Source organism: Hyperolius riggenbachi, chromosome 11 (genome assembly GCF_040937935.1).
Source record: "Hyperolius riggenbachi isolate aHypRig1 chromosome 11, aHypRig1.pri, whole genome shotgun sequence".
NCBI lineage: Eukaryota > Metazoa > Chordata > Amphibia > Anura > Hyperoliidae > Hyperolius > Hyperolius riggenbachi.
The window spans coordinates 2,759,145-2,781,097 of NC_090656.1; the positions used below are offsets into that span (position 1 = coordinate 2,759,145).

Sequence of the window (21,953 nt, forward strand, 5' to 3'; positions counted from 1 at the left end):
TAGTGGATTATGTCCTCAAGTTCAGGGACAAGATGGAGTCCCTCACAGAAATGGTAACGGAAAACATGGCCCAGGCTCAGGCCAAGCAAAAACTCTGGTATGACCGCACTGCTGGAGAGAGGTCATTTGAAGTAGGTGACAAAGTGTATGCCCTTCTTCCAGTGAGGCAGAACAAGCTGCAAGCGGCCTGGGAGGGACCCTACACTATAGTGCAACGGTTAAACCCTCTGACATACCTGGTGAACATGGGAGGCAGGAAACAGAAAGGCTTTCATGTCAACATGCTGAAGGCCCACCATGACAGGACCAAGTATGTGCTGCCAGTGTGCAGCCGGTTAGAGCAGGGAGAGGCAGACCCCCTGTTAGACCTGCTGGCTGACATACGAGATGTGGACAGCGACCTAAGCGTCAACCCACAACTCTCCTCGTCCCAGCAAGAGCAGTTGCAGGAGGTGCTCGGTCCGTACCAGCAAACCTTCTCCGGTGTCCCGGGGCGGACCAGTCGGGCAGTGCATAGGGTAGATACGGGCGCCCATCCCCCCATCAGGCAATCCGCTTACCGCGTCTCCCCAGAGGTGCAAGCGGACATGCAGAAAGAGGTGAGGGAGATGCTGGAGCTAGGGGTTGTTCAAAAGTCCTGTAGTGCCTGGGCAGCCCCTGTTGTCCTGGTCCCCAAGAAGGACCAGACAACTCGGTTCTGCGTGGACTACAGGAAGTTGAACGCCATCACCACTACAGACGCCTACCCCATGCCTCGCATCGATGAGTTGTTGGATACGCTGGCGTCCGCCAGGTACCTATCAATCATGGATCTGAGCCGGGGGTACTGGCAGATACCACTTGCACCTGACGCGAGGCAGAAGTCGGCCTTCATCACCCCTTTTGGCCTCTTCGAGTTCACGATGATGCCCTTTGGGATGAAGAACGCTCCTGCCACGTTTCAGCGGGCCGTAAACGACCTGCTGGAGGGGCTGCAAGGGTTCGCTGTAGCGTACTTGGATGACATTGCGGTGTTCAGCCCCACCTGGGAGGAACACCTCAAACACCTGTCCCAGGTACTAGAGAGGCTGGCCGCAGCCAATCTGACAGTTAAGCCGAGTAAGTGTCAGATTGGTATGACCGAGGTGCAGTACTTAGGTCACCGGGTGGGGGGTAACACCCTGAAACCTGACACGGGAAAGGTTGACGCCATCCTGGCATGGCCTCGGCCTATCACGAAAAAGCAGGTCCAGGCGTTCCTGGGGACCGCCGGCTACTATAGGAAATTCGTTCCAGCCTATAGTACCCTGGCGAAGCCCCTGACCGATGCCACTAGCAAGAAACACCCCAAGGTTGTTAGCTGGACCCCCGCTTGCGAGAACGCCTTCCAAGCGTTGAAGCAGGCACTCGCGAGTGCCCCTGTGCTTCAAGCCCCGGATTTCAGTCGTCGGTTTGTTGTGCAAACCGATGCCTCTGACTACGGTCTCGGCGCAGTCCTCAGCCAGGTGGATGGAGAGGGAGATGAACACCCTATCCTCTACCTGAGCCGGAAGCTCCTGCCCCGAGAGGTAGCCTACTCCACAACTGAAAAGGAGTGCCTAGCGATCGTGTGGGCCCTACAGAGACTACAATCGTATCTGTACGGCCGCTCCTTCACGATCATTACCGACCATAACCCCCTCAGTTGGCTAAACCGTACTGCTGGGACCAATGGCAAGCTCCTACGGTGGAGCCTGTCATTGCAACAGTACGACTTTACGATCCAACACAAAGCAGGCAGCCGACACCAAAACGCCGATGGGCTGTCCCGGTGTCAGGGGGAACTAGACCCGACAGCGCCAATGGCTGCTACGGCGGATGTCTTGCTGACAACCCCCTACACAGCGTCAGGAGAGGGAGGTGTCACGGAATAGCCGTGAGAAACGCAGGTGAATCTAGAGAATTCACAGTCGCTTTCCTGATCGCTCCCTGGCGGATCTGTGCAGTCATGCAAGCGATCCGAAAACGACATTTTTGTGTTGTTTTAAATCCAGAGATCTGTTCCCCTGTGAGCCAAAGCAGTCCCCTCACCCCTCATGAATGCATCACCACTCAGGAATCTCGCACCTGGCAGGGTTCCCTGCAGGGCCTAGCTCATTCCCCCTACAGCAGATGTCCCCATGAAAAGGACCAGGAAACTGGCTCCACAGGGGGGGCCATAGAAAGCCAGACGATTCGGCACCGGGCAGGGGCCATAAGAAAGCATGGGTGGTAGGATTTCCTGTCAGCATATGAAAACCGTATGTCGCACAGCTATAAAATTCATATCGTCTCGTTCGGTAAAATCTGGCCATCGTGCTGATATGAAATTCATTGGGATAGACTGGCCGATTATCGAGATATGAATCTTCTCAGGAGCCTGACCCGCTGGCTTAGCCGTGTCTGATGTCATATTAATCTGTATTTTCCCACAAGTATGAAGCTGTTACCCTCCTAAATATAACGTGTATGGTTCAGGAGTTACAGCATTTCATAAGTTTAGCCCTAAAAATCTCTCAGAGGGAATGAACTGTCATTGGTTGGTGACTCAGAGGGGCTGGCATGGCCACACCCCCAAACCAGCTTCATCAAAAGCACCTGGCCAGCAGGCGGGCAGTTTTTTTCCTCCCTTTACCATCTTCATGACAATCTGCTGCCAGCCAGAGGACATAGGGCTGGTGGCCATTTTGCTGACCTATCTGAACAAAGAACTCTAGGAACTTGAAACCGTTTTGCTTGAACTTGATTGAAAACCAGAACTCTGATTTTTCCCACAAAAAAGGACATCTTTCCAGGAACTAAGTATTTTTCTCCCTTCTTTTATTTTCATACTGGCTATCACTGTTTTCATAATTGTTGATTTTAAATAATTGTCTGTATATATTAATTATTTATATTGCGTGAATAAACGACTTTCCTAAGTCATTCACTGTTCCGCTACTCTGCTTATCAGCACACACAGAATTGATCCCGGGTCTCTGAAGATACGCTACTGTTTGTTTGTTGTTGGCTAGACAGAATATCGTGTGTTTAACCGTTTTATTCGCAGGACTAGTCAGTTAGTGAGTTCCTCTGTCTCAGGAAACAGAGGTGGTGGCAGATCCCATGAACTAGTGTGTGAGTTGTAATCACCCATATTTTCACAGGCTCCCTTCTGAGTTGTCTGCGGCTAATTCTTAACGGTTCCTGCGCATTGACTGCGACCAGAGTTCGCACGATCTGTGCGCTGGCACCGTTTAGAAGGCTAAGTGCGGTCAGCCACGGAGGGCTCCTGTGACAGATATCATACAATATTACACTGTTATACAAGCTGTGCACTGACTGCTTTACATTGTATCACAGCGTCACATCTGCAGTGCTGTCCCATGAGAAGATATCATACAATATTACACTGTTATACAAGCTGTACACTGACTGCTTTACATTGTATCACAGCGTCACATCTGCAGTGCTGTCCCATGAGAAGATATCATACAATATTACACTGTTATACAAGCTGTGCACTGACTGCTTTACATTGTATCACAGCGTCACATCTGCAGTGCTGTCTCATGAGAGGATATCATACAATATTTACACTGTTATACAGGCTGTACACTGACTGCTTTACATTGTATCACAGCGTCACATCTGCAGTGCTGTCCCATGAGAAGATATCACACAATATTACACTGTTATACAAGCTGTGCACTGACTGCTTTACATTGTATCACAGTGTCACATCTGCAGTGCTGTCCCATGAGAAGATATCATATAATATTTACACTGTTATACAAGCTGTACACTGACTGCTTTACATTGTATCACAGTGTCACATCTGCAGTGCTGTCCCATGAGAAGATATCATACAATATTACACTGTTATACAAGCTGTACACTGACTGCTTTACATTGTATCACAGTGTCACATCTGCAGTGCTGTCCCATGAGAAGATATCATACAATATTACACTGTTATACAAGCTGTGCACTGACTGCTTTACATTGTATCACAGTGTCACATCTGCAGTGCTGTCCCATGAGAAGATATCATATAATATTTACACTGTTATACAAGCTGTACACTGACTGCTTTACATTGTATCACAGCGTCACATCTGCAGTGCTGTCCCATGAGAAGATATTATACAATATTACACTGTTATACAAGCTGTGCACTGACTGCTTTACATTGTATTACAGCGTCACATCTGCAGTGTTGTCCCATGAGAAGATATCATACAATATTACACTGTTATACAAGCTGTACACTGACTGCTTTACATTGTATCACAGCGTCACATCTGCAGTGCTGTCCCATGAGAAGATATCATACAATATTACACTGTTATACAAGCTGTACACTGACTGCTTTACATTGTATCACAGTGTCACATCTGTAGTGCTGTCCCATGAGAAGATATCATACAATATTATACTGTTATACAAGCTGTACACTGACTGCTTTACATTGTATCATAGTGTCACATCTGCAGTGCTGTCCCATGAGAAGATATCATACAATGTTACACTGTTATACAAGCTGTACACTGACTGCTTTACATTGTATCACAGTGTCACATCTGCAGTGCTGTCCCATGAGAAGATATCATACAATATTATACTGTTATACAAGCTGTACACTGACTGCTTTACATTGTATCATAGTGTCACATCTGCAGTGCTGTCCCATGAGAAGATATCATACAATATTTACACTGTTATACAAGCTGTACGCTGACTGCTTTACATTGTATCACAGTGTCACATCTGCAGTGCTGTCCCATGAGAAGATATCATACAATATTATACTGTTATACAAGCTGTACACTGACTGCTTTACATTGTATCATAGTGTCACATCTGCAGTGCTGTCCCATGAGAAGATATCATACAATGTTACACTGTTATACAAGCTGTACACTGACTGCTTTACATTGTATCACAGTGTCACATCTGCAGTGCTGTCTCATGAGAAGATATCATATAATATTTACACTGTTATACAAGCTGTACACTGACTGCTTTACATTGTATCACAGTGTCACATCTGCAGTGCTGTCCCATGAGAAGATATCATACAATGTTACACTGTTATACAAGCTGTACACTGACTGCTTTACATTGTATCACAGCGTCACATCTGCAGTGCTGTCCCATGAGAAGATATCATACAATATTACACTGTTATACAAGCTGTACACTGACTGCTTTACATTGTATCACAGTGTCACATCTGCAGTGCTGTCCCATGAGAAGATATCATACAATATTACACTGTTATACAAGCTGTACACTGACTGCTTTACATTGTGTCACATCTGCAGTGCTGTCCCATGAGAAGATATCATACAATGTTACACTGTTATACAAGCTGTACACTGACTGCTTTACATTGTCTCACAGCGTCACATCTGCAGTGTTGTCCCATGAGAAGATATCATACAATATTTACATTGTTATACAAGCTGTACACTGACTGCTTTACATTGTATCACAGTGTCACATCTGCAGTGTTGTCCCATGAGAAGATATCATACAATATTACACTGTTATACAAACTGTACTGTGACTGCTTTACATTGTATCACAGCGTCACATCTGCAGTGCTGTCCCATGAGAAGATATCATACAATATTTACACTGTTATACAAGCTGTACACTGACTGCTTTACATTGTATCACAGCATCACATCTGCAGTGCTGTCCCATGAGAAGATATCATACAATATTTACACTGTTATACAAGCTGTACACTGACTGCTTTACATTGTATCACAGCGTCACATCTGCAGTGTTGTCCCATGAGAAGATATCATACAATATTACACTGTTATACAAGCTGTACACTGACTGCTTTACATTGTATCACAGTGTCACATCTGCAGTGTTGTCCCATGAGAAGATATCATACAATATTTACACTGTTATACAAGCTGTACACTGACTGCTTTACATTGTATCACAGTGTCACATCTGCAGTGCGGTCCCATGAGAATATATCATACAATATTACACTGTTATACAAGCTGTACACTGACTGCTTTACATTGTATCACAGTGTCACATCTGCAGTGTTGTCCCATGAGAAGATATCATACAATATTACACTGTTATACAAGCTGTACACTGACTGCTTTACATTGTATCACAGTGTCACATCTGCAGTGCTGTCCCATGAGACGATATCATACAATATTACACTGTTATACAAGCTGTACACTGACTGCTTTACATTGTATCACAGCGTCACATCTGCAGTGCTGTCTCATGAGAAGATATCATATAATATTTACACTGTTATACAAGCTGTACACTGACTGCTTTACATTGTATCACAGTGTCACATCTGCAGTGCTGTCCCATGAGAAGATATCATACAATATTACACTGTTATACAAGCTGTACACTGACTGCTTTACATTGTATCACAGCGTCACATCTGCAGTGTTGTCCCATGAGAAGATATCATACAATATTACACTGTTATACAAGCTGTACACTGACTGCTTTACATTGTATCACAGTGTCACATCTGCAGTGTTGTCCCATGAGAAGATATCATACAATATTTACACTGTTATACAAGCTGTACACTGACTGCTTTACATTGTATCACAGTGTCACATCTGCAGTGCGGTCCCATGAGAATATATCATACAATATATACACTGTTATACAAGCTGTACACTGACTGCTTTACATTGTATCACAGTGTCACATCTGCAGTGTTGTCCCATGAGAAGATATCATACAATATTACACTGTTATACAAGCTGTACACTGACTGCTTTACATTGTATCACAGTGTCACATCTGCAGTGCTGTCCCATGAGACGATATCATACAATATTACACTGTTATACAAGCTGTACACTGACTGCTTTACATTGTATCACAGCGTCACATCTGCAGTGTTGTCCCATGAGAAGATATCATATAATATTTACACTGTTATACAAGCTGTACACTGACTGCTTTACATTGTATCACAGTGTCACATCTGCAGTGCTGTCCCATGAGAAGATATCATACAATGTTACACTGTTATACAAGCTGTACACTGACTGCTTTACATTGTATCACAGCGTCACATCTGCAGTGCTGTCCCATGAGAAGATATCATACAATATTACACTGTTATACAAGCTGTACACTGACTGCTTTACATTGTATCACAGTGTCACATCTGCAGTGCTGTCCCATGAGAAGATATCATACAATATTACACTGTTATACAAGCTGTACACTGACTGCTTTACATTGTATCACAGTGTCACATCTGCAGTGCTGTCCCATGAGAAGATATCATACAATGTTACACTGTTATACAAGCTGTACACTGACTGCTTTACATTGTCTCACAGCGTCACATCTGCAGTGTTGTCCCATGAGAAGATATCATACAATATTTACATTGTTATACAAGCTGTACACTGACTGCTTTACATTGTATCACAGTGTCACATCTGCAGTGCTGTCCCATGAGAAGATATCATACAATATTACACTGTTATACAAGCTGTACACTGACTGCTTTACATTGTATCACAGTGTCACATCTGCAGTGCTGTCCCATGAGAAGATATCATACAATGTTACACTGTTATACAAGCTGTACACTGACTGCTTTACATTGTCTCACAGCGTCACATCTGCAGTGTTGTCCCATGAGAAGATATCATACAATATTTACATTGTTATACAAGCTGTACACTGACTGCTTTACATTGTATCACAGTGTCACATCTGCAGTGCTGTCCCATGAGAAGATATCATACAATATTTACACTGTTATACAAGCTGTACACTGACTGCTTTACATTGTATCACAGTGTCACATCTGCAGTGCTGTCCCATGAGAAGATATCATACAATGTTACACTGTTATACAAGCTGTACACTGACTGCTTTACATTGTATCACAGCGTCACATCTGCAGTGCTGTCCCATGAGAAGATATCATACAATATTACACTGTTATACAAGCTGTACACTGACTGCTTTACATTGTATCACAGTGTCACATCTGCAGTGCTGTCCCATGAGAAGATATCATACAATATTACACTGTTATACAAGCTGTACACTGACTGCTTTACATTGTATCACAGTGTCACATCTGCAGTGCTGTCCCATGAGAAGATATCATACAATGTTACACTGTTATACAAGCTGTACACTGACTGCTTTACATTGTCTCACAGCGTCACATCTGCAGTGTTGTCCCATGAGAAGATATCATACAATATTTACATTGTTATACAAGCTGTACACTGACTGCTTTACATTGTATCACAGTGTCACATCTGCAGTGCTGTCCCATGAGAAGATATCATACAATATTACACTGTTATACAAGCTGTACACTGACTGCTTTACATTGTATCACAGTGTCACATCTGCAGTGCTGTCCCATGAGAAGATATCATACAATGTTACACTGTTATACAAGCTGTACACTGACTGCTTTACATTGTCTCACAGCGTCACATCTGCAGTGTTGTCCCATGAGAAGATATCATACAATATTTACATTGTTATACAAGCTGTACACTGACTGCTTTACATTGTATCACAGTGTCACATCTGCAGTGCTGTCCCATGAGAAGATATCATACAATATTTACACTGTTATACAAGCTGTACACTGACTGCTTTACATTGTATCACAGTGTCACATCTGCAGTGCTGTCCCATGAGAAGAGATCATACAATATTTACACTGTTATACAAGCTGTACACTGGCTTTTGTGAGATACTGTTTGTTCCAGATTTCTCTCATCTGCACTACCAATTTAATGTGCTCCAGAATCTTTGTGTCCTCTGAGAAGAACATCTATACCAGGATTTTGCTGTTACCCCTGAGAGGAGTGATCAGGTGAGAAATAAAAAAAAAATCAGCCCAGCCTGGTTTAGCCTGATCCGGGGAAGCAGACAGGCTGTGTGGTAAGCTAAAGAAAGTATTGCGAAATTGTGCTCTTAAAGTGATATTTAAATAGTTTGGTTGAGGACAAGCATTAGGCTTGCACCGTGAGGAGAGGATTTCTCAGAGTCTAAGTTTAAGTGTTTTTCAACCGCTGTTCCGCGGCACACTTGCTTGGTGTGCGGTACGGCAGGGGTCCCCAACCACCGGGCCGCGGCAGGTCTGGCCTCTCGCTCCTCCCCTCCCCGCGGCTCCTGTTACCTTATCATGAGCGGGCGGAAGCTTGTCCGATTAGATTCCCCCGTAGTCGCTCTCCTCAGTGGCATCTCCTATTACAGCAGCGCGCGCTCGGCAGCTGCTGTGATGACCAGGAAGTGGTACAGCGGTTCCCATAGTAACGGCGATGCATATCGCCGCTACAGGAAGCCGCTGTACCGCTTCCTGGTCATCACAGCAGCTGCCGAGCGCGCGCTGCTGTAATAGGACATGCCACTGAGGAGAGCGGCTACGGGGGAATCTAATCAGACAAGTGGCTGCCCGCTCATGATAAGGTAACAGGAGTGGAGGGGGGAGGGGCACTACCTACCCATACTAGGAAGCTATACTGGGCACTATACTAGCTATACTGGGCACTATACTGGGGCACTACCTACCTATACTGGGCACTATACTGGGGCACTACCTACCTATACTGAGCACTATGCTAGCTATACTGGGGTAACTATACTAGCCATACTGGGGCAACTAAACTCCCTATATTGGGGCAACTATGCTATCTATGCAGCCGCATCCAAACCCCCCCGTAGAAAATTTTTATCAGAAAGTGGTCCCCGGGCTGGAAAAGGTTGGGGAACAATGAATTAGTAGCCCATTCAGTGGCAAGGATTTTCTTTATATTTTGCTACCTGCACTCTGTGAATAGAGTAAACACCTTGTCAATACTTGTTTACAGTCATGGGTGCAGTTTGCCTATAAGAGGCTCTACAATCAAATGCTGATACAGTCAGATGCAGCCTGATCTAAGATGCGCAGACATTTGTTGTCTACAAAAATGTAAGTTTACTTTGTGGCTAGCTGCTCTCAGGTTATACATAAGCTTGCCTGTTATTTTATATAGAGGTTAGGGTCCCTTCCAATGGGATGACCTCACTGCGGTGAAAAGGGCTAGTACGGAATACTTTGCATGCAAACTGTTTTGGAAGCTTACATCCTCCATTAGTGTAAATCTGTAGCATCTATTTTGAATGCAAGGTGTGCAGTTTGCCTATACAATTCTCTGCACACCTGGGCTGGTAGTCATTGATGTGGCCTGGCTTTACGACGCCCTGCCATATCTCTCTGCTGAATAATTTTTGAAAGCACTAGTGATGGCGGCTCACAGAAGAGTTTCTACAGACCTGATAGTCGCTGTACCTGTCCCAGAAGGCATAAAAATCACCCGCTTCCCATCCCCCGTCATCTACAGAAACCTTCACCAGCACTCACGAGAAGGCAGTGAGGATTTGGAAGTTGATTGTTTCAAGCACAGGTCCAGGTCTATTTAACTCCAGCAGCATCACAACGAAGATGGAATGGTATGGAAGCTGCTGGAACTTGTCCTGTTGCCCTTCATGATCCTTGAGCAGAACCCCACATAGGATACCAAGAACCTGTCAGACAAAACGAGAGGTCAGTGCAACGTCCACAAAGACCACCACCCCAGAAAAGGACACCAAATGGCCTCACCTTATTAAGGAGCTTGATCTTTATCATGGTGCCGGTCTCTCCACAGCACTGTACTAGTAACACTATCAGCCTCACAAAGGCATCCACATTGTAGAAGACCTTTTCCTGGATCACAGATTTGCCGGCAGCAGGATTTTGCTGCTCTTCAGCAATTGCTTTGTAACTGACCTCCACACATATCTCGGCACACAAGCGGAAGAACCGAAGAACGAGTTCTTCAGACGTTAGGAGTCCCTGCTGACTCATCTAGTTACGAAACAGAACAATATGGTGAGACAGGTTGTCTTCTGTGCCGCAGCACCGTATGGTAATGGAAGGGGCTCTACCCACCTGCTCAACAAAATCAGAAATGGCATCGAAGCTGCTCTGCCCAGGGGATGCAGAGTGGTACAGATTCACCCATGTTCTCAGCAGGTAGTCGACCTTCTCCCGAAGCCCTGGAGGATCGCTGCTATCCGATGCTTGAGAGATCCCAGAGTGTAATATAAGCCTTGTCTCTCCTTGGACTTGCTCAATTGCAGAATCAAAGTTCCAACACAAGGCATCCATCAGCTCTGAAAGCCTACAATGTAAAGAAAGGAGAGGTGCCAAGAATTAGATGCTAACTCAGCACATAAAGGATACCCGAGGTGACATGATGAGATAGACATGTGTATGTACAGTGCCTAGTACACAAATAACTAGGCTGTGTTCCTTTTTTTCTTTCTCTGCCTGAAAGAGTTAAATATCAGGTATGTAAGTGGCAGTTCCTGTCCGAGTCAGGACTGGGCCAGACTACAGCGTGACCCTCACTGATAAGAAATTACTACTATAAAACACCTTACTAGCAGAAAATAGCTTCTGACAGCCAAGACGCACTGCATGTAACCTCTCCCTCCTGGCTCTAAGTGTGGCCGTTCTCCCACAGAGTCATTAATATACCCATGCGGCCGACTGATCCGATGCATGCTACGTCGCGCTCCACATCGTTCCCACGCTTCCTCCTTCAACCCGAAAGGAGGAAGCGTAGGAGGGACATGGAAAACGAAGTGAGGTGGAACGCATCGGATCAGACGGCCACATGGGTGACTGCAAAACAGTGCATTCATTTTTTGTTCCTTTCATTCTTATTTTTTTTATTATAATGTCTGATTTATCATTTGCTTTAGTTTATTGTTATTATGAATCTTGTGTCGCAAAGCTTTCTTTATTACATGCACTAAAGCTTCACACAGAGGCCAGACTTTCCTCGGCTGAGACGGCCAGTGGAGGGTGTCTCAGCCAAGAAATCAGCGGTGTGTACCGGTGTCCCCCGATGTCGCTTAGAGACCTGGCATGCTGGGGCTTTAAAGAGAGCCTAAGTTGGGCTCATAAAATGAAAAAAAAAAGTAGGCTCCTGATCCGGGAGTACTGAGCGGATCAGGTAGCCGCAAAAACCGCCCCTCCCTGCCGCTCCCGTGAGCCGCACTGGCCCACTTTCACTTTTGTGACCTCTGGGTCACGAAGCAGCAAGGTGAGACTGTGTCTCTCATCCAGCGTGCAGGGAGGCGGGGGAGCGGCAGGAGGCGTGGCTAGGGAGAGAGAACTGCCCAATGGAGGCCCTGCAGGAACGCCCCTGGCGGGTATTTTGAACAGGGAATTCCTCTCCACCGTGTTTACCTTCGGGATAGCGACATGTCATGAGGCAGAGTACATGCCTCTGGGTCCCATCTGCCCCCCCAAGAACCACCTCGGGTTCCCTTTAAGCCACAATTTGTCCTGACCTTTTGGCCCTGACCTTGGCCCCAAACCATCCAGGTTGTGTTCAAGGCTTTGGAGCCCACTCGGCAGGGCCAGTCTGGGGCACTAGGATTCCTTACTAAATAGGTTTCCGGTATCCTACATCAAGTACACCATCCAACCACTCTAATAAAAATTATCCTCCCATTACAATTTGCAGACAACTCTGAATTCCAAATTATAGAAATAGAAATGATGCCTCTTTACAACTCTGGAATTTGTATTCTCTTGGTGGAATGTGGACCGCCTAGAAACTTTGTCTATTCCTGCAGGAGTCGTTTGCTGCGTAGGGGAGGAGTTAGGGACTCATTTTCCACAACTGGACTAATCCACCGACTGGCAGCAAACTTAGACACTCTCATATCACAGCCCATTAGGAGCCCTGTAGAATAACTTTTCCAAGATGACATGTAAGCAAACTGAAATGAGGTTTGCTGCTAAGTTAACCCCAGCAATGTAAATACCTGAATTAAAGGGGATTTCTCTCAGCAATACTGGAGTTTTTCTTTCATAAGGGAGTTATGGTTACTTAATATTTGCCTAGTGGCAATTAAGGCTTTATTCTCTAACACAAAGCTGCAGAAAAGCCTGACCGATCCAACTCATTCTCGGTTTCCACCAATAGACCGAAGCCACGCAGGCGCCCACCTGACCATACTGCCACCACTGCTGTTCACTGGCAGTTGGCTTGCAGTCAGGCACAGATGAGGCTATGAGACTCCAGTAACAACCTGATAGCGGTAGAAGCTACTGATTATGACCGCCTCATGTTGGCTTTCAGTTTAAAACCCAAATAGAGGCCCTTATTAAATTCAGTTTCTCCTAAGAGATCATTTTTCATTTTCTGTTTAAATAACTTTTCAGCCCTTTGCAATTAAAAAAGTACCAAAAAGCAGGTAAAAGATATTGTCAAAATTATTGGTTTAACCTTCCTGGCGGTAAGCCCGAGCTGAGCTTGGGCTATGCAGCGCAGGAGGATTTCTCAGGCCCTACTGGGCCGATTTGCATAATTTTATTTTTGTACACGCAGCTAGCACTTTGCTAGCTGCGTGTACTTCCCGCTTGCCGATTCGCTGCTATCCGCCGCGCCGCCACCCCCCAGACCCTTGCACAGCCTGGCCTATCAGCGCCAGGCAGCACTAAGGGGTGGTTCGGGACTCCCGCTGACGTCACGACGTCGATGACGGTCGTCGCCATGACAACGGGGGAAGCCAAACAGGAAATCCCGTTCTGAAAGGGATTTCCTGTTTGCGCTGATCGCCAGAGGCGATCGGAGGGGTTGGGGGGAGCCGCTGCACAGCGGCTATCATGTAGGTAGCGCTAGGCTAGCTACATGATTAGAAAAAAAAATTTAAGTGCTGCACTGCCCCCTTGCGGTTTTAATAGACCGCCAGGGAGGTTAAAAGGAGGCTTAAAAGGCATTTTATTGCTATGGCTTGGAAATAACCCCTAGGGCCATAAAGAGAGAAATATTGCAGTACTATTATTTTTAAGAGATCTTTAAAGGATACCTGGAGTGACATGATGAGATAGACATGTGTATGTACAGTGCCCAGCACACAAATAACTAGGCTGTGTTCCTTCATTTCTCTGCCTGAGTTACTTATCAGGTATGCAAGTGACAGTTTCTGTCCAGGTCGGGAGCAGGTCGGACTACAGTGTGACCCTCACTAATAAGGAATTACAGCCATAAAACACTTTCCTGGCAGAAAATGGCTTCTGAGCGCAGGAACGAGATAAAAAGGATCAATAGTTCACAGTTTTAAGCTCTGGCATACTTCAATGAATGTGTCACTGAAAATAGGCCATGAAACAGTAAACTTAACTTAAAAGTTAAGTAAAAACTTAACTTAAATCTTGAGGTTAACTTAAAAATTAGATTTAAATATAAAGTAAAACTGTGGCATAGCTAAACAAAGTCTTTTTTTTTGGAGAAGGAGGATAGATATAATTGTTAATTGTCTCATAAGCTGTTAAATGCTGGCATTCTTGAAGAAAAAAAACACAGCGTTTGAACGAAACGCTAAGCAGAAGCTGAGCAGATGCCCAGGTGAACCATCCCTAAATGGAAATGCCCTGTAGTACACACGTTGTGTTAGTGTGTAACGTGTAGCGTTATTAGAAAGTGCTGCATGCTGTGCGTTTAGCAATGAATCTGCTGCGTTGTGTTGCACATGCTCAGTAAGGTTTTTTTAAAAAAATATGTAACACATGCGCCGTTTTCGTTCCATGACTGTGTGACGCAAACGTCGCACCAAGAGACGCATAAAGAAAACGTCCAAGTTAAAGTCTATATGCGTTGCGTTAGGGCTGCATTGTGCGATCCTAACATCGCACTGAAACGCAATGTCCTACTGTGAAAGAGGCCTTAGGCTCTAAAAGTGGTGCAATTTTTTTGCACTCTTTAAGACCCTAAACTCACTCACCTCCCTGGGATCCAGCGCTGCAGTTTTCCCTCCATCCTCGGAGCAAAAGGAACACAGCCTAGTTAGTTGTGTGCTGGCACTGTACATACACATGTCTATCTCATCATGTCACATCGGTCGTCCTTCAAAATATTGCATGTAACCATATGGACGTTTCTGGATCTCAGCAAAGGTTTCTTCTGGTTTTGCTACAATAACCGCCCATAATAGACGACCCATAACTTACCCAACAGGGGCCTTGTCCCACAAGTGTGTGCTGATGTACATTAAAGTTTGAATGGTGTGAAAAAACGATGCCTCAGTCACATGATTCTCACTACGCTCATCCACCAACAAGTTCTTCACAAGCTGCATGGCGAACCTCAATGCCTTTTTGTTTGAGCCATTCTCCATGGACTGTGGAAAAGAGCAATATTTACTGTGAGCCAAATAACCATAACATCCCAATCCAGGCATGGTGGACACTTACCTGAGCTAGGTGGGCATCAAACTGATTCATGTTCACCAGATGGTTCCAGATTAAGAGCTCAACAGCTTCCACGTTGTATTTGGACTCATCCTGACATTCCATCAAATATCTGCCGGACATAAAAAAAAGGGGAAGGTGTGAGATGTGGGTCTATTCGGAACACAGAGATAAAGCTCCTCACCTCTACGAACCTGGTGACGTGTTTGCTGCACCATGTGGAGCCGTAGGCCTGGATGCACCGCAGAACTTTGAAGACCAGTACATGGCAGACCCGGAACCTGACCAACAGGTCAACGTCGATAAAGCTAGTCGTATTCAGGAGACTTCCCAAAGTCTGCCAAGACACAATCACAAGGGAAGCATGGTGTTCAGGTCAAGCAATATGCAAGTGGCACAACAAGCAAAACGTTTTGTTTAGCTCTGGTCAAAGGCCTCAATTTACTAAGGGCAGTTAAGTAAAAAAAATTTAGGTCAGTAAAATACTGCATTGGGTATTTTACACTTTTTTTTCCAAATTCACTGCGATTTCACGCATGCGGTAGAATTTCGATAATTTACTGAACAAACATGCTTGAATTCACTGAGCAGTGCTCAGTAAGTGTCATCAGCTGTGGAGCAGGTCAGGCAGGAAGCTGTGAGTCTTCCCCCAAGTGCTGTGCATGAGTCTGGGGGTTTTCTGTCGAATGCATCCCCTGCATCCCCTTAGATGTGCTGCAGCCACTAGAGGGAGCTATTCTGTATACCAGTGTATTAATATGCACATATAAAGGGATACAGAAAAGCATTTTAAAATGTCTCCTTCCCCTGATCTGCATTCTGGAGTCCCGCCTCCCAGAGTATCGGACCAAATGGGGTGAGAAGCACAGCTGTGTGGTTCTCCCTATCGGCTGCCTGCTATCTCTGTCAATGTTAAAGCATGGAGAATGTGAGTTATTGGCTGGTCAGAGCTGCAGGTAAATACCTAACACTTTTACTTGCAATGTCTTGAGGCAATTACCGGACAAGTTGATAATTTACCTCACTAGTCTCTAATTTTACTTTTGAGCGCGGTAATAGGTTTAGTGAATTGGCGTTTGGAAAGGTGATCGGTAAAATCAGCTGTTTTCTGCATTACTGAATGCGGTAACGCTTAGTGAATTGAGGAAGTAAGGAAGGTAAAAATCTCTGTATCTCCATTAATAACGGGAAAAACAGAGGGTCCAGGAAGATTAAACTGTACTAAAAACAGTTTAAAAATGGGAGGTAGTCCCCATTGAAGACTCAAAATGTCTTGTATCAGGCGATAACTTTATTGTACTCCAAGGAGACATCTTGTCTGCTGAGAGCTTGCATAAGTTACTCCCAGTGGCGGACACAGCCAGCAGTGGGCCCCTGTGCAAAATTGCAATTGCAGGCCCCTATGGCAAAATGTGCGTGGCTATAACCTGCGGCGTGCGAAGCAAAAAATGGGCGTGGCAATGACTGGATGAGGGCGGAGCTAACTGTAATTTAAAGTGAACCCAGGGTGAGAGTGATATGGAGGCTGCCATATTTATTTCCTTTGAAACAATACTAGCTGCCTGGCGGCCCTGCTGATCTATTTGGCTGCAGTAATAAACTGAATTACACCAGCAACAAGCATGCAGCTAATCTTCTCAGTTCTGACAATATTGTCAGAAACCCCTGACCTGCTGCATGCTTGTTCAGGGTCTATGGTTGAAAGAATAAGAGGCAGAGGACCAGCACGGCAGCCAGGCAACTGGTATTGCTTAAAAGGAGATAAATATGGCAGCCTCAATATTATTCTCACCTCAGGTTCCCTTGAAAAGTGCAACGCAAAGACAGTGGGCCCAAGTTTTGGTGACCCTTTCCCCAGAAAATTCACATAATTGTGCAGGTTTTCTCAAGAAAATACACATAATGTGAGCAGATTTGCCCAGAAAATACATTCAATCATGTCGGCAGATTTGCCCAGAAAATACGTGCAATCATGTCGGCAGATTTGCCCAGAAAATACATGCAATCATGTGGCAGACCTGCCCGGAAAATACATACAATCATGTCGGCAGATTTGCCCAGAAAATACATGCAATCATGTGGCAGACCTGCCCAGAAAAAAACATTTACTCACCTGCAGCAGCAGACCTCCTGTCCCAGCCTCCGCTCCGTCCGGCGCACAGCTCCCATGGGTGGGTGGGTAGGTAGCCTGGTGGGTGGGTAGGTAGGTAGCCTGGTGGGTGGGTAGGTAGGTAGCCTGGTGGGTGGGTAGGTAGCCTGGTGGGTGGGTAGGTAAGTAGCCGGGTGGGTAGGTAGGTAGCCGGGTGGGTAGGTAGCTAGGTAGCTGGGTGGGTAGGCAGGTAGGTAGCCTGGTGGGTGGGTAGGTAGGTAGCTTGGTAGGTAGGTAGCCTGGTGGGTGGGTGGGTAGGTAGGCAGCCTGGTGGGTGGGTAGGTAAGTAGATAGCCTGGTGGGTGGCTGAGTAGGTAGGTAGCCTGGTGGGTGGGTAGGTAGCCTGGTGGGTACGTAGGTAGCCTGGTGGGTGGGTAGGTAGGTAGCTTGGTGGGAGGGGTGGGTAGGTAGGTAGCCTGGTGGGTGGGTAGGTAGCCTGGTGGGAGGGGTGGGTGGGTAGGTAGGTAGCCTGGTGGGTGGGTAAGTAACCGGGTGGGTAGGTAAGTAGCCGGGTGGGTAGGTAGGTAGCCGGGTGGGTAGGTAGCTAGGTAGCCGGGTGGGTAGGCAGGTAGGTAGCCGGGTGGGTGGGTAGGTAGCCTGGTGGGTGTGTAGCCCTGGGTAGGTAGCCTGGTGGGTAGGTAGGTAGCCTGGTGGGTGGGTAGGTAGGTAGCCGGGTGGGTGGGTAGGTAGGTAGCCTGGTGGGTGAGTAGGTAAGTAGATAGCCTGGTGGGTGGCTGAGTAGGTAGGTAGCCTGGTGGGTGGGTAGGTAGCCTGGTGGGTAGGTAGGTAGCCTGGTGGGTGGGTAGGTAGGTAGCCTGGTGGGAGGGGTGGGTAGGTAGGTAGCCTGGTGGGTGGGTAGGTAGCCTGGTGGGAGGGGTGGGTAGGTAGGTAGCCGGGTGGGAGGTTAGGTAGGTAGGTAGCCGGGTGGGTGAGTGGGTAGGTAGCTGGGTGGGTAGGTGGTGGGCTAATAGGTAGCTAGCCTGGTGGGGGGCCCATCTCCAATCCTCCCTCCCTCACCTTGGGGGGCCCCCCTACCGGTACGCGCGTCGGAAGAGTGGGAGATCTAGGAAGTCTCTGGCGTTCCAGCAGGCGCTAGAGGTTCCTGGTTTAGTAGCGTGCGATATACAGAGGAGGAGACAGCGGAGACCAGGCGGCTGAACCTCTAGCGCCTGATGGAACGCCAGAGACTTCCTATGTTTGCCGCTCTCCTGCTGCATGAGGGGGGGGCCCCGAGGTGTGGGGGGGGATAGGAGTCGGGGCCCCCAAGGAGAAAAAAAATAATAAAAAAACAAAAAAAAAACAGCAATACTTAATGGGCCCCTGAAGCAACAAAACTTCAGGGGCCCTCGTGTGGTGGCACGGCCTGCACGGCCGTATGTCCGCCCCTGGTTACTCCCATTTATAGCCTGAGGAAGCGGGTGCATTACCTGTGAAACGTGTTTCACTGTTTTTAGGCTATACAGTACAATAAAGTTATTGCTTTGATACAAGACAATTCGAGTCTTCGATGGGAAGATAAGTCCACCACTACCTCCTTCCGGGCACCTCTGTTTTTCTCTTCACCAGATTCCCCACCCCTGGTGGAGGGGTGTTAACGGCGGGAGGACCTGTTGATGGATTGACAAGCCGCAGGTAAATAGCAGGCTAGCGACAAGCAGATTGTCGCTAGCCTGGCGGTATTTTGCTGGGGGACAGCAGAGCTGGGATGGGATGGGGGGAGGGGGCTGGAGGCTGCAGCACAATGACACAGAGGCACGTCACTGTGCACAGGCCATGCCTCTGTGTCCGATTAAGATTTGAAAATGCCACCTTAGGTTCTCTTCAAAAGGCATTTTATTGGTAGGATGAGAAAACCTAGGAGAAAAAATGAATTGGATCAGGCACAATGGCCTCAATTCACTAAGCTTATCTCCTGTCTTTAATAACTCTTCTAGAGTTGTTACCATGGTGATAAGGCATGTAGTATTCAGGAAACATTTTACCTCAGGCAAACCTAAAGCTAACTCTTCTGTCTTTAAGTTAACTCTTCAATCCTTAAAATAACTCCACAGTTAAAGACAGGCTGTTCATTAACTGCATGTGAAAATAACTACAGAGGAGGTAAAATAACTGCAGAGGAAGTAACTTAAGGAATGAGGAGATAAGATAACTCTCTCAATGTGTGGAGGTAAGTTTTCTCTTGCCTTATTATCTCCAGCATGATCTTAGTGAATTGAGTGTCCCTATTCCTTGCAACTGCCAATATGGTGCAGGGTGACTCTAGATGTCGTAATCAGGTGTCAATAACTGGTCATCATAAGTTACAAGCCCAGTTTAATTTTCTGATAAACTCAGAGGAGCAGATAACTGCACTTGTATATAAGTCCTCAGGTCTCAAGCTTCAGAAGATCCATACACAGCAGTTATACTTCACCTTTAGCCATCACAACTTACCTTCTTCAAAAGTTTCAAGGCAGCGTCAGCATCTCTGGTATGACGAGTGAAAACCACATCGTCCAGCAGGCTGCGGAGGGTCTGTGATTGAGGGTGCATTGCCAGTGCGGGTGGTAAAGCATGCAGATGCTGCTCCAGTTCAGCAATACACTTATCGTAGATCTCGGCAACATCATTGGTGGCCCAGAGCTGTTCCTGGAACACCAAACACAAGTTGTTTTCATAAGAAACCTTAAATATGGAAACTTCTTCCAATAAAGGACATCTGCCATGGTGGCACCTGTACTGGCTGCGCAAGAACTTCCGTGGACTGAGTGGAGTCATTGGTGGCCAGGAAACCGGGGATGTTGTGCGCAAATTCCTCATAAACAACCAATCGCTTGCGTTCTTCACCTCCGAACTGAGGGGAACAAAGACTGCAATTAGTGACTGCTTCTAGGCAATGTACTGGTCCAAATCCATATGGAAGCCACAGGAGAACAATCTTCAGAGGACAAACCATTTTAGAAAAATCACTTGGCTGAGAGATAAAAATCATGAAAAAACAGAACAGGCCCAAAGAAGAAGCAAAGAGCGTGGAATTATTTTACTCTTCATATGGTGACTGGCGCTAAATGTAAGTTATAATCCGAAAGGAGACTGCCACAAAATGCTACCGCAACCATAGTTTAGAGCACAGGTGTCAAACACAAGACCCACAGGCTGAATACGGCCCTCCTTACCACTTTATGTGGCCTTCAGGAGCATCAAATGTGCATCACTGTAAAAGAACGACAGCACATGGCCTTCCCGTCCAGAGGAGCGCATCGGTGAGACAGTTTCTGGCTGAAGCATTGTCAATTTGAGGTGGGTTGCAGTAACAGCCCGTGGGACCCCTTTTTGAGAAGAAAACCCCATTTGTGTGGCTAGTAGGCCCCCCACCATCCTCAGCCTACGAAAAAAATTATGGGGGAAGTGAAGGTTGGCTATTTCCACCTATTTCCAGAGAAGGTAAATATTGAACAGCCTGACAAATTGTGGGGTGTGTCTGCCGAGAAGCAGACAGAGACCACCGTGGGACGCAGGAGGACGGGGGAAGCCTCGATAGGATCCAGTGGCTTCCCCCTACCGAGGTGAGTACCCCACAGGGGCATTTTTTTTAAATACAAAGTATCTTTAAACTGCTCCACTGCGCTACATGGCAGAAGGGGGAGGAGCCGCTACACAATGGTCGCTATAGTTACACCATTTAGATGGAGACTGTTAAAGATAACCTAAAGTAAAAAAAAAATGAGATTAACTCACCTGGGGCTTCCCTCAGCCCCCTGCAGACGATCGGTGCCCTCGCAGCTCCGCTCCGATGGCCCAGGACCCGCCGGCGAACACTTCCGGTTTCGCCGTCCCTGGCCGACAGGCATGGGAACGCGAGTGATTCCTCACGTTCCCAGCCTGTATATCGCCCCCTATGCTGCTATTGTGGCCAGGAGGCCGCAATAGCAGCATAGGGAGCGATATACAGGCTGGGAACGCGAAGAATCACTCGCGTTTCCATGCCTGTCGGCCGGTGACGGCGAAACTGGAAGTCGTCGCCGGCGGGTCCAGAAGCATCGGACCGGAGCTGCGAGGGAACCGATCGTCCGCAGGGGGCTGAGGGAAGCCCCAGGTGAGTTAATCTCATTTTTTTTTTTTTGCCTTTAGGTTCACTTTAAATCTTAATAAACAAGTCGGCCCGTGAGTTAGACTATGTTGTAGATTTTGGCCCCTTACATGATTGAGTTTCATTGAGATTCATCTCCAAATGAAATAGATTTGTGGAGGAATAAACATAACACACAATGAATTGGTGCCAGACTAACCATACACTGGGGTGGATACTCTCAAAAAGGTTAAAACAATTCCCAATTACAATCTTATAAAAAAAAAAAACAGAATTCATACGAATTTCAAGGCACACATTTCAAATAAAAAACATATTTTTCCAAAAAGATCTTGAATACAATTTACCCCCAAAAATGAAATATCTCCAAAATATCTCATAATTCTATACAGACAAATCCTGTGAACACCTTTACCAATATAGTTGAATTGTTAATTCCAATTACTGCATATTAATCC

At 46.3% G+C, this 21,953-nt stretch overlaps 1 protein-coding gene across 2 annotated transcripts in view; it reads right to left on the reverse strand.

Moving 5' to 3' along the window:
• The window catches only part of LOC137539063 (CCR4-NOT transcription complex subunit 1-like), a 138,217-nt gene that overhangs the window by 29,526 nt on the left and 86,738 nt on the right, over nt 1-21,953 (reverse strand). The window contains exons 13-20 of one of the 2 annotated variants that reach the window (XM_068261537.1): nt 20,140-20,259; nt 19,860-20,054; nt 15,472-15,614; nt 15,281-15,389; nt 15,038-15,207; nt 10,958-11,189; nt 10,628-10,873; nt 10,388-10,551 (exon numbers count right to left, since the gene is read on the reverse strand). In XM_068261537.1, the coding sequence (XP_068117638.1) occupies nt 10,388-10,551; nt 10,628-10,873; nt 10,958-11,189; nt 15,038-15,207; nt 15,281-15,389; nt 15,472-15,614; nt 19,860-20,054; nt 20,140-20,259 (1,379 nt within the window). The remainder of the gene's footprint in view (nt 1-10,387; nt 10,552-10,627; nt 10,874-10,957; nt 11,190-15,037; nt 15,208-15,280; nt 15,390-15,471; nt 15,615-19,859; nt 20,055-20,139; nt 20,260-21,953) is intronic. The other variant, XM_068261538.1, reaches the window with a different exon arrangement.